Source organism: Eucyclogobius newberryi, unplaced genomic scaffold (assembly GCF_026437365.1).
Source record: "Eucyclogobius newberryi isolate DKJ021-1_F unplaced genomic scaffold, fEucNew1.0.hap1 SCAF_686, whole genome shotgun sequence".
Classification (NCBI taxonomy): Eukaryota; Metazoa; Chordata; class Actinopteri; order Gobiiformes; family Gobiidae; genus Eucyclogobius; species Eucyclogobius newberryi.
In genome coordinates this window covers 12,023-24,456 of record NW_027316374.1, presented here as the reverse complement: position 1 = coordinate 24,456, position 12,434 = coordinate 12,023, and the positions used below count along the sequence as shown (strand labels likewise).

Here is a 12,434-nt window from a genome sequence, read left to right as displayed (position 1 = left end):
TTAACCTTAACCTTAACCCTAACCCTAACCCTAACCCTAACCCTAACCGTACCCTAACCCTAACCCTAACCCTAACCTTAACCTTAACCTTAACCTTAACCTTAACCTTAACCCTAACCTTAACCTTAACCTTAACCCTAACCTTAACCCTAACCCTAACCCTAACCTTAACCTTAACCTTAACCTTAACCCTAACCCTAACCCTAACCTTAACCCTAACCCTAACCCTAACCTTAACCTTAACCTTAACCCTAACCCTAACCCTAACCCTAACCCTAACCCTAACCCTAACCGTACCCTAACCCTAACCCTAACCCTAACCCTAACCCTAACCCTAACCTTAACCCTAACCCTAACCCTAACCTTAACCTTAACCTTAACCTTAACCCTAACCCTAACCTTAAACCGGCGCGGTCTAAAACGGCGCTAAAACGCGGTCAAATAGCGGCGCAGTTTCAGGAGCCGCAGCGCGCGGCCGGCACAAAAGTAACATGGCAGTTTCGGCCGCGGCACTGCAGACACTCCCTATTCAGTTTTGTCTCAATGAGAATGGACTCTCCCTGCTCCGAGATCTGGGTAATAGAGATCTCTTTTCCCACAATCCCAAGCTCCTGACTCAACAGTCTGCACTTGTTGAAGCTGGGATTGAACCGTGTGATAAAATGTGAATATATGATTATATTTCTGTGATGTATTTTATCTGCATAATAGTGATATATTATCTGCATCATTAGTCTAAGAGAAAAACGGGTGTGTGACAGCATTTGTTTGTGAAGGGGTCGTAAAGATGGAGCAAGAACATTGACCAAGGGGGGTAACACCCCAGGGGGGAGTTACACCCCTCCCTTGAGGGCTTTATCTCTAGGAAAAATACCAACTGTTGTAAAAGACAAGTGCCTTGATGTGAAGCTGACCAATGATAAATGTGACCCACCTATTCCAGAATATCTAATAAAACCAACCAGCATGAGAAAAAACGGCGTGAGACGCAGGAGGGTCACACAGACTGCTTACAGCAGCCTGCGTGAACCCGTCCGGCGTTTTTCCCATGCATGCTACACAAATGTCTGATATTCCTGTGTCGTTTCATATTCTAAGTTGAATTGTGTTCTCTGTGTGTTAAGGAATAGCATCGGTGTATGTCTAATTCCATGACAAACCGCCAACCCTCTGGTTATAGGTCGACTCCACCACCTCTTGGTTTAGTTTTAGAAAACGTCCACAGCACAAATGTAATATCCAGCCCGTTGTTTTGGTTGGATTGAATTGCTTCTATCTTTATTTAACCTATTTTAACTTGTTTCATGATAATTCAGCTTATCCATGTATTAAAGGTCCCATAACATGCAAAATCGACTTTTCAGAGCTTTTAACCTTCTTACATTGCTATTTGTGCTTCATAAATGTCCAGAGTGTTTTTTTGATTGATTCCCGCAGTGTTTAGCTATATTACAGACTATCTCCTTTCCTCTAATCTCCAAACTGACGGGCGGTGGGGCAAGGCTGCGCCATAAGGGCAAGCACGCGTCATTATCCCCCCTCACTCTGAGACTACGTCACGGGGTGGGCGGGGCACACACGCGCTCTGAGACTACGTCACGGGTTGGGCGGGGGAGCCAGATCGCTCTTCACAAGGGTGGGGGCGAATATCAAACTAAGCCGTTTGCATTTCCGGGTTGGTGAGGGGGTCCAAGGTTTGGTGAGGGGGTCCAAGGTTTGTCCAAGGGTTGTGCAACACCCTTAACATAATAGTTATTTCTTAACTCTTATGTTAAGGGTGTTGCACAACCCTTATTATTATCAATTATACACTTAGGATAGACTACGAAACGTGAAAAAAAGCATGTTATGGCACCTTTAATAAAGGACTTTTAGTATTTTTCTACACAAGATTGTTTTACTGGTTTAGTCCTGGTTTAACTCTGACATGAACCTGGTTCAGACCCGGCTGGTACTAGTCCAGTCCTGGTTTAATCCTGGTTTAGACCTGGTTTAGTCCTGGTTTAGTCCTGGTTTAGTCCTGGTTTAGTCCTGGTTTAGTCCTGGTTGGTTCATTTTTGGCCCTTCTGGTTTAAGAACTGGTTTAGACCTGGTTTAGACCTGGTTTAGTCCTGGTTTAGTCCTGGTTTAGACCTGGTTTAGACCTGGTTTAGACCTGGTTTAGTCCTGGTTTAGTCCTGGTTTAGACCTGGTTTAGACCTGGTTTAGACCTGGTTTAGTCCTGGTTTAGTCCTGGTTTAGTCCTGGTTTAGACCTGGTTTAGACCTGGTTTAGACCTGGTTTAGTCCTGGTTTAGTCCTGGTTTAGACCTGGTTTAGACCTGGTTTAGACCTGGTTTAATCCTGGTTTAATCCTGGTTGGTTCATTTTTGGCCCTTCTGGTTTAAGACCCGGTTTAGTCCTGGTTTAGACCTGTTTTAGTCCTGGTTTAGACCTGGTTTATTCCTGGTTTAGTCCTGGTTTAGTCCTGGTTTAGACCTGTTTTAGTCCTGGTTTAGACCTGTTTTAGTCCTGGTTTAGACCTGGTTTAGTCCTGGTTTAATTCTGGCCTAAATCCTGGTTCAGCACTGACGTGTCGGTAAATTTGTTTGTATGTCTTTCCAGTAAATACCCCTTGTACTTATATATAGATCTATATCCGGATGTGAAGTACTCCCTGCTTTAGTGCGTCTCCCCGTCGTACTCACCCACTCTCTCGGCCTTGAGCGAGTCCCAGATGTTGACGTTGAAGTCGTCGTATCCGGCCAGGATGAGCCTCCCGGACAGAGAGGGCGCCAGAGAGGTGACGCCGCACATGATGCTGGAGTCCTGGTACGTGATGAGCTCCTGGTCGGCGCGCAGGTCGTACAGTTTGCACGTGGCGTCGTCCGAGCCCGTGATCACCGCGTTCCCGTTTGGAAAGAACTGGGAGAGAAAGGCCAGAGTCACGCTGCGTTTTTACCCTCGTTAGTTTTGAAGAATATTTCACTGGACAAATGTCTTTAGAGCGAATACTTTTCATCACTCATCCAAGTTGTTTCTTTAGTTAATGCGTTTATAGGGTTTGTTTTAAAGGAGTGACGTACCAGAGTAAGTGAAGAAACAACCTGGATGAGTGGAAAAACAGTTGATAGAATTCAGTTTTCTTTTGTTTTGACGTTATCGTTGTAGAAGAGGTTAAATGATAAAATACTTCTTTGATTCACCCGGAAACCTGAGGGCCGAGAAAAATGAGTCTGAGGGCCGCATTTGCCCCCAGGCCACAGGTTGGATTTCAATTTAAATTCAACTTGACTGAAATTAATCATTTGTTTCTCACTTCAAGTAAAAAATAACACAATTTTGACCAATTATCTTGTTTGAAAAAGGATTAGAATGAAACATAAATCATAAATAACGTGACATTTCATAAATAAATGCAGTAAACTAATAAAAACAAACAAAAAGTTGTGGACTGGGCCAAACAAAAAGAGTTTTCCTCATATTGTTTGATCACGGTTTTCGATTAAATTTGACTTTTTCTTTGCAAAAACGAAACAAAACTGACGTAAGCATCAATTTCATGACCATAAACAAGACAGACTTTTAATCAGTGTCTCGTTGCACAGTTTCCTCTCACAGAGTCCAACCTCTGCCCCTGACCGCACGTTACACGAGTATTTAAAGTCATTCCGTCCCGTGTGGAGTGGACTCACCCCGATGGCGTTGATGTCGCTCTCGTGCCCGGAGAACGTCTGCCTGCACTGCGCCTCTCGGATGTCCCACAGTTTGGCCGTGAAGTCGCAGGCCCCGGAGATGAAGAACTTGAAGTCCGGGGACACGCCCAGTGACATGCAGTCGCCCTGGTGACCGGCGAACGTGGTCTTTATGGTCCCCGTCTCGATGTCCCAGAGCATGCTGAGGTCAGAGAGGGTTCGGGTCAGAAGGAACGAGCCAGATCTGTGTTTTTTATGCTCGTCGGGTGCATCTGAACGAGTCAAGACTAGAGACTCCAGTTAATGATCCAGTGAATGCATTTAAAGGTGCACTATGTCACTTTTCTGGCTAACGTCTCCATGGAGATGTTACTGCGGCGCCTCGGATGTTTCACAGAACGGTACTAAACGCGACGGAGTTCAGATCTGTAAGAACGCACGTGTTTAAAGGTTGTGTTTTTGCAATAAAGACACTGTAATTGAACATTTGCGTGACGGATTTGTTTAATGCCTCAGTGTGGAACATTCCAGACGAGGCACTGGCAGCTCCGCAGAAAGAAGAAGCAAAAGTTACACAAAGCACCTTTAAACAGCTCTTTTTAGAACTCGTTTCAGTTTTTTTATGGGGCCGTGTGGATTTCCTGAGTCACAGTGCGAAGGAGGAAACATGGATTTACATTATGTGTTTGAAATTTGAATAATTAATCAACTAATTGAGGCTAGTTGTCTATAGAAAACAATTGTTATCTGGTCAATGCAGAAGAAAGACAGTGGAATTATTAAACCAAAACATCAATAATACACTTGATTTGTAACTTTTCTCTTTCTAGAAGCTTCCAGTGGCAATATTTCTCCCTTTATCTTGTTGATAATAAACTTAAAATGTTTCAAAAAATGGTTTGGCTAGTGGAATAATCGAGAAAATAATGGCTGACGACTAAAATAATAGTTAGTTCCACCTCACGGTAATGTAGTGTTGTCAATAAACATAATATAGTTGTATAAATGGTCTTGTTACATGGTGCAGTCTCCAGAGCTGGTGAGGATCTCGGTGTCGCTCAGAAACCGACAGCAGGAGAGGTAACCTGCAGCACAGAGAAACGAGACAGTTACAGCGAGAAACGAGACATTTACGCCGAGAAACGAGACAGTTACACCGAGAAACGAGACAGTTACACCGAGAAACGAGACAGTTACACCGAGAAACGAGACAGTTACACCGAGAAACGAGACAGTTACACCGAGAAACGAGACAGTTACACCGAGAAACGAGACAGTTACACCGAGAAACGAGACAGTTACGCCGAGAAACGAGACATTTACGCCGAGAAACGAGACATTTACGCCGAGAAACGAGACATTTACACTGAGAAACGAGACATTTACACAGAGAAACGAGACATTTACACAGAGAAACGAGACATTTACGCCGAGAAACGAGACATTTACGCCGAGAAACGAGACATTTACACAGAGAAACGAGACATTTACACAGAGAAACGAGACATTTACGCCAAGAAATGAGACATTTACACAGAGAAACGAGACATTTACACCGAGAAACAAGACATTTACACAGAGAAACAAGACATTTACGCCGAGAAATGAGACATTTACACCGAGAAACAAGACATTTACACAGAGAAACGAGACATTTACACAGAGAAACGAGACATTTACGCCGAGAAATGAGACATTTACACCGAGAAACGAGACATTTACACAGAGAAACGAGACATTTACACAGAGAAACGAGACATTTACGCCGAGAAATGAGACATTTACACCGAGAAACGAGACATTTACACAGAGAAACAAGACATTTACGCCGAGAAACGAGACATTTACATAGAGAAACGAGACATTTACGCCGATAAACGAGACATTTACACCGAGAAACAAGACATTTACACCGAGAAACAAGACATTTACGCCGAGAAACAAGACATTTACACCGAGAAACGAGACATTTACACAGAGAAACAAGACATTTACGCCGAGAAACAAGACATTTACACCGAGAAACGAGACATTTACACAGAGAAACAAGACATTTACACCGAGAAACGAGACATTTACGCCAATAAACGAGACATTTACACCGAGAAACGAGACATTTACGCAGAGAAACAAGACATTTACGCCGAGAAACGAGACAGTTACACCGAGAAACGAGACATTTACGCCGATAAACGAGACATTTACACTGAGAAACGAGACATTTACGCCGAGAAACGAGACATTCACACCAAGAAACGAGACATTTACATCGAGAAACGAGACATTTACGCCGAGTCCTGGTTTAGTCCTGTTCTAGTCCTGGTTTAGTCCTGGTTTGGTCCTGGTCTAGTCCTGGTTTAGTCCTGGTTTAGTCCTGGTCTAGTCCTGGTCTAGTCCTGTTCTAGTCCTGTTCTAGTCCTGTTCTAGTCCTGGTCTAGTCCTGGTTTAGTCCTGGTCTAGTCCTGGTTTAGTCCTGGTCTAGTCCTGTTCTAGTCCTGTTCTAGTCCTGTTCTAGTCCTGTTCTAGTCCTGGTCTAGTCCTGGTCTAGTCCTGGTTTAGTCCTGGTCTAGTCCTGGTCTAGTCCTGTTCTAGTCCTGTTCTAGTCCTGGTCTAGTCCTGGTCTAATCCTGTTCTAGTCCTGGTCTAGTCCTGTTCTAGTCCTGTTCTAGTCCTGGTTTAGTCCTGGTCTAGTCCTGATCTAGTCCTGGTTTAGTCCTGGTCTAGTCCTGGTCTAGTCCTGGTCTAGTCCTGGTCTAGTCCTGGTTTAGTCCAGGTTTAATGCCACTTTAGTCCTGTGAGTGTGCTGTTGTGCGTATACGGGTGTGAAGCACATTTTACTTACTTTACTTATTACTTATTTTACACTTGTTTTTGTGCAGTCTAACATTTGAAAACTAAACTCTGGAGCTAAAACTGCCAAATAGAGACGTCAAGATTATTGGCTTAATCGACAATCGTGATCATTCATGGCACAATATAATCGTAAGAACTACAAAGTAATAATTGTGACATATTTAGAAGCAAAATTCAATCAATAGTAACAAAAAAACAAATGTAAAGTACTTTGGTGGTTGTGTGGTTGTATGGTTGTGTGGTTGTGCTGTTGTGCGGTTGTGCGGTTGTGCGGTTGTGCTGTTGTGCTGTTGTGCGGTTGTGCGGTTGTGCTGTTGTGCTGTTGTGCGGTTGTGCGGTTGTGCGGTTGTGCGGTTGTGCGGTTGTGCGGTTGTGCGGTTGTTTGGTTGTTTGTGCGGTTGTGCGGTTGTGCGGTTGTGCGGTTGTGCGGTTGTTTGGTTGTGCGGTTGTGCGGTTGTGCGGTTGTGCGGTTGTGCGGTTGTGCGGTTGTGCGGTTGTGTGGTTGTTTGGTTGGTTGTGCGGTTGTGTGGTTGTCCCGTGACTCACCGTTGTGCGCCGCCAGCTCCCTCATCACCTTCACGTTGCCGTCCTTCCCTTTGAGGTTGTAGATGGAGCACATGTTGTCCAGACCTCCACAGGCCACGAGGTTCCCCGAGGGCGCATAGGCACAGGTCATGACCCACGAGGACTTCAGCGGGATCGCGTTCACCTAAAAACAACAACTGTACTTTAATAAACAATGAAGCTAATACAACGATAGGACTGATACAACACACACGTGCGCGAAGGATCGCATCGCATTTCTCGTCTCCCGTAGATTTCCGTCTTCTTCTGCGTCAGCTCGAACTGTCTTTCTCTGTCTTCATTTTGTCCCGTACACTGAGGGAACTATATTATGATAGATCCATGCGCTTAGACACGTGGAACCGGCTGCAGGTGAGCGATAGGTGCGTTTTATGATTGATACGTGGCAGGACTAATCGGCAGTCCACGCCACGAGGAAATGAGACTCAGATTTGGGTAAAAAAATCGTCCATTCAACCTTTAAGTTGTTTTTCCAGTGGAAACTTTTGTACTTTTATTTCTCTACATTAGAGCAGGAATCTGTACTTTCTACTCCACATTTTTTATTTTAAGTACGTTTCTTATGGTTTGAAATGTTATTTTTCTTATGGTTTGAAATGTTACATTTTTTTTTCTGCTACTGTATCTGTACTTCTGTAAAAAGTAAATTCCACACGTATTTGTTTTGGATCAATATGAAATGATGTAATTGTAAAAGGTGACACGACATTTGCTTTGACTTGAGTCATTGTTCACATTGTTCACATTTACCTTGTTGGTGGTGATTGTGTCCCACACGATAAGTTTTCCATCTTGTGAGGCGCTGACACAGAGTCTGGAAGCGGAAAAACACACTTTGTAAAGTTGCAAATCACAGAAAGTACAATAAGTTCAAATTACTTTTAAACATACATTATAATACTTAAATCTGCCAAAGCGCTCAGATATTTGTTTCCACTTACTTCCCTGTCAGATTCATTCATTCCAATGTCAAACTACATTTTCAATCTCTTTTTTTCAACAAATTTTATTTTTTGTATTGATTTCGTGAACATAAACAATATAGACTTTTAATCAGGACCATTTAACACAAGAAAATAGCCCAATTTATTACTCAAAAGTCCAAACCCCATGTTTTCCCGACAGAACTAGTCAAAAATGTAATAAAACGATACTAATAATAATCTTGTTCGTAAATGTAGTTTAACTTCCATAATTTGAGTCTCGTCCCTTTTCCCTCGACGCTCCGGCTTCAAAGAAAAAACTAAACAAACAAAAATGGGAGTGTTTTGTTTTTCCAATCATGTATATTGGATTTCTACAGTTTAATTTGCACAAATATTTACTTTGATAACCTGCCTCTGACCAAACCATATTTTTTCTTTCTTTGTTTGTCATTATAAGTCAGTATAATTCATAAACATTTCACATTGCCAAATATTTTAAAAAAGAGCCAGGGTTTCTCAGGAGAGTTGTCTTTGGGTCGATGGTGTTCTGCCTAGAAACAGCGGGGGGGGCGACGACGGACACTTCAAACTCCCCAAAAATACATATTTCACCATCACAGGGACTTACAAAGACTTTTAATAAGGCCAAAATGTTACTTAGTTCTACTTCAAGTCATTGCAAGTCATATTTTGCATATCTCTATTCAAACCGGACGTATTAGGTATTATATAACATGTTTAAAGAAAGTGGGATTACGTGGAGTCCGTGCCCCAGTGCATGGCGTAGATCTTGGCCAGATGCCCCCTCAGTGTTTTTCTGGTCTTCAGCTGGACACGCCCCACCACCGAGGTCGAAGCGCACGCCTCCTGGAGCGTGGTGTCCTGAAACGACTTACGGGCCGCCTGCAGGACAGAAGAGGCATTGCAGGTTTGATTTGACACCGTGCGATGGAGGGCGAGATACTGGTCGATTATAGTCATTATCTGAATTATACAGGCTAGATCTTCATCATTAATACACTTTATTCATAAATAATATCCATCTAGAAGCCTTCAGTCAGCATTTTTCCACATTTATTTGGTTGATAATATCTTTAAAACACGTCGATGTACAATAGAAATAATGGTTTGATGTGTCGACTGCTGAAATAATCGTTAGTTACAGCTAATAAAGTAAATCCAATCTGACTTCATCTGTATGTAATGTTTTATAATGAAACAGGAACATAGTCGCATTCTAAAAACAAATAAAAGTGACTGAGCAAATGTAACAGGAAAATAAATTTGAAATACTGCTTTAGTGTAAGGTCTAATTTAAGTCATGCGTTCAAATTTTTTTACTTGAATATGCCATTTCAATCTTTAAAAATGGATCAAAATAAGTAATACGTTATCAGTAAGAGAGACACTTATCTGCACATAATCACAAGGTAAACTGATAATAGAGCGCTGCAAGATTTATCTAAAAAAAACACACAAAAATACAGCTTAAATAATTGTCGTAATTGGCTAAGGCTGCAGTTATTTAGATAATACAATGTTCTCTGCAGATAATTTCACATCCCTGTGACGTCTTTGGGTCCAGGGACATCGAGATGATTCGGTTAATCGATAATCGTGGTTATTCAGGTACAGGACATTGTAAGAAATAAAAAATAATAATCGTGTCTATTTTAAGAAGCAAAATTATGTCATTTCTATTCGATCTGGACCCCAAAAAGTGCACCTACACTTTGCTTTTGCATTCAGAAAGTTCAATTTCATAAAGCTGGTCACACTATTGGCATTGTAACTTCACTTTTGTTTGTTTTGTTGTGTGTCAATACTATAGTTATGCTCGCAATAATTGTAACACTAAAATGTGGGTCGTATCATGTATAAAACCTGTTTAAGTAGTTTAAACCTCTACAAACATGTCCTGAAATGCCTTGTATCATTTTTCCAGCTTTTCTCAAACGTTAAAGCTCCTGAATGTGTTTTTAAATGTGCAGTGTGAACCGAATCGGGATTTTAAAAAACATAAATCACAAACATAATCGCAATACTTCGGTTATATATGTTTACCGAGTGACTTTAGCCGTTTTGCAGCGTGTGAAATGTACTCACAGTGATCTGGTCCTTCAGACTCTCCGCCTCTTTCCTCAAATCCTCCATTTCTCCCATGGCGGCGACTTCTAAACGCTGTCACCAACTCGTCGACAGAAATGCTAAAACGAAAAATGCATAAAAAGAATAAGTATTACAAGCCGTAGATGGAATAACCGCTCGTCATATTCCCCCCTTTGAGCCGTCCGGCGGCACCGCTCCTACCGTGCGCTCCGAACTCCAAGGCAAGTGCTCTTTTGCAAGTCAAAGTCTCTCTCCTGATCTAATTTGCAAAGTTCTCGGGACGCACAGAAAGCCGCGGCGCACATGCCCAGTCAAATGAACGTTCACTTTGACATGAGCCGTGTGTTTGTTCTGTAGAGGATCTGACACACATCCCGGCCCTGAAGGTACACACAAACCTGCAGGGCCTGTCGCTTAAGTCATCACCGACGCCCTGTCCCCGCCGAGCAAGACACGGCAACAGTGGAAGACGTGACAACAGTGGAAGACACGACAACTGTGGAAGACATGACAACTGTAGAAGACGTGACAACTGTGGAAGACATGACAATACATGAAAAGACATGACAACTGTGGAAGACATGACAACAATGCAAGACATGACAACAGTGCAAGACATGACAACAGTGCAAGAATGACAACTGTAGAAGACGTGACAACTGTGGAAGACATGACAATACATGAAAAGACATGACAACTGTGGAAGACATGACAACAGTGCAAGACATGACAACTGTGCAAGACATGACAACAGTGGAAGACATGACAACTGTGGAAGACATGACAACAGTGGAAGACATGACAACTGTGGAAGACACAATAATAGTAGAAAACATGACAACTGTGGAAGACGTGACAACTGTAGAAGACATGACAACTGTGGAAGACACAATAATAGTAGAAAACATGACAACTGTGGAAGACATGACAATACATGACAAGACATGACAATAGTAGAAGACGTGACAATAGTAGAAGACGTGACAATAGTAGAAGACATGACAACTGTGGAAGACATGACAACAGTGGAAGACATGACAACAGTGGAAGACATGACAACTGTGGAAGACATGACAACAATGGAAGACGTGACAACTGTGGAAGACGTGACAACTGTGGGAGACGTGACAACAGTGGAAGACGTGACAACAGTGGAAGACGTGACAACAATGGAAGACGTGACAACAGTGGAAGACGTGACAAGAGTGGAAGACGTGACAACAGTGGAAGACGTGACAACAGTGGGAGACGTGACAACTGTGGGAGACGTGACAACAGTGGAAGACGTGACAACAGTGGAAGACGTGACAACAATGGAAGACGTGACAACAATGGAAGACGTGACAACAGTGGAAGACGTGACAACAGTGGAAGACGTGACAACAATGGAAGACGTGACAACAGTGGAAGACGTGACAACAATGGAAGACGTGACAACAGTGGAAGACGTGACAACAATGGAAGACGTGACAACAGTGGAAGACGTGACAACAGTGGAAGACACGACAACTGTGGAAGACATGACAACTGTAGAAGACGTGACAACTGTGGAAGACATGACAATACATGAAAAGACATGACAACTGTGGAAGACATGACAACAGTGCAAGACATGACAACAGTGCAAGACATAACAACTGTGCAAGACATGACAACTGTAGAAGACGTGACAACTGTGGAAGACATGACAATACATGAAAAGACATGACAACTGTGGAAGACATGACAACAGTGCAAGACATGACAACTGTGCAAGACATGACAACAGTGGAAGACATGACAACTGTGGAAGACATGACAACAGTGGAAGACATGACAACTGTGGAAGACACAATAATAGTAGAAAACATGACAACTGTGGAAGACGTGACAACTGTAGAAGACATGACAACTGTGGAAGACACAATAATAGTAGAAAACATGACAACTGTGGAAGACATGACAATACATGACAAGACATGACAATAGTAGAAGACGTGACAATAGTAGAAGACGTGACAATAGTAGAAGACATGACAACTGTGGAAGACATGACAACAGTGGAAGACATGACAACAGTGGAAGACATGACAACAGTGCAAGACATGACAACTGTGGAAGACATGACAACTGTGGAAGACATGACAACAATGGAAGACGTGACAACTGTGGAAGACGTGACAACTGTGGGAGACGTGACAACAGTGGAAGACGTGACAACAGTGGAAGACGTGACAACAATGGAAGACGTGACAACAGTGGAAGACGTGACAAGAGTGGAAGACGTGACAACAGTGGAAGACGTGACA

At 42.7% G+C, this 12,434-nt stretch overlaps 1 protein-coding gene across 1 annotated transcript; it reads right to left on the bottom strand.

Moving 5' to 3' along the window:
- Positions 1-2,660: 2,660 nt before the first annotated feature.
- On the bottom strand, positions 2,661-10,363 carry LOC140348421 (guanine nucleotide-binding protein G(I)/G(S)/G(T) subunit beta-3-like). Its single transcript, XM_072434347.1, has 8 exons — positions 10,348-10,363; positions 10,144-10,244; positions 8,795-8,940; positions 7,862-7,925; positions 7,073-7,235; positions 4,692-4,758; positions 3,674-3,875; positions 2,661-2,903 (listed from the first exon to the last, which is right to left on the bottom strand). Exons 2-8 carry the CDS (start codon positions 10,198-10,200, stop codon positions 2,661-2,663), a joined length of 942 nt encoding a protein of 313 aa, XP_072290448.1. The 5' UTR covers positions 10,201-10,244; positions 10,348-10,363.
- Positions 10,364-12,434: the final 2,071 nt, after the last annotated feature.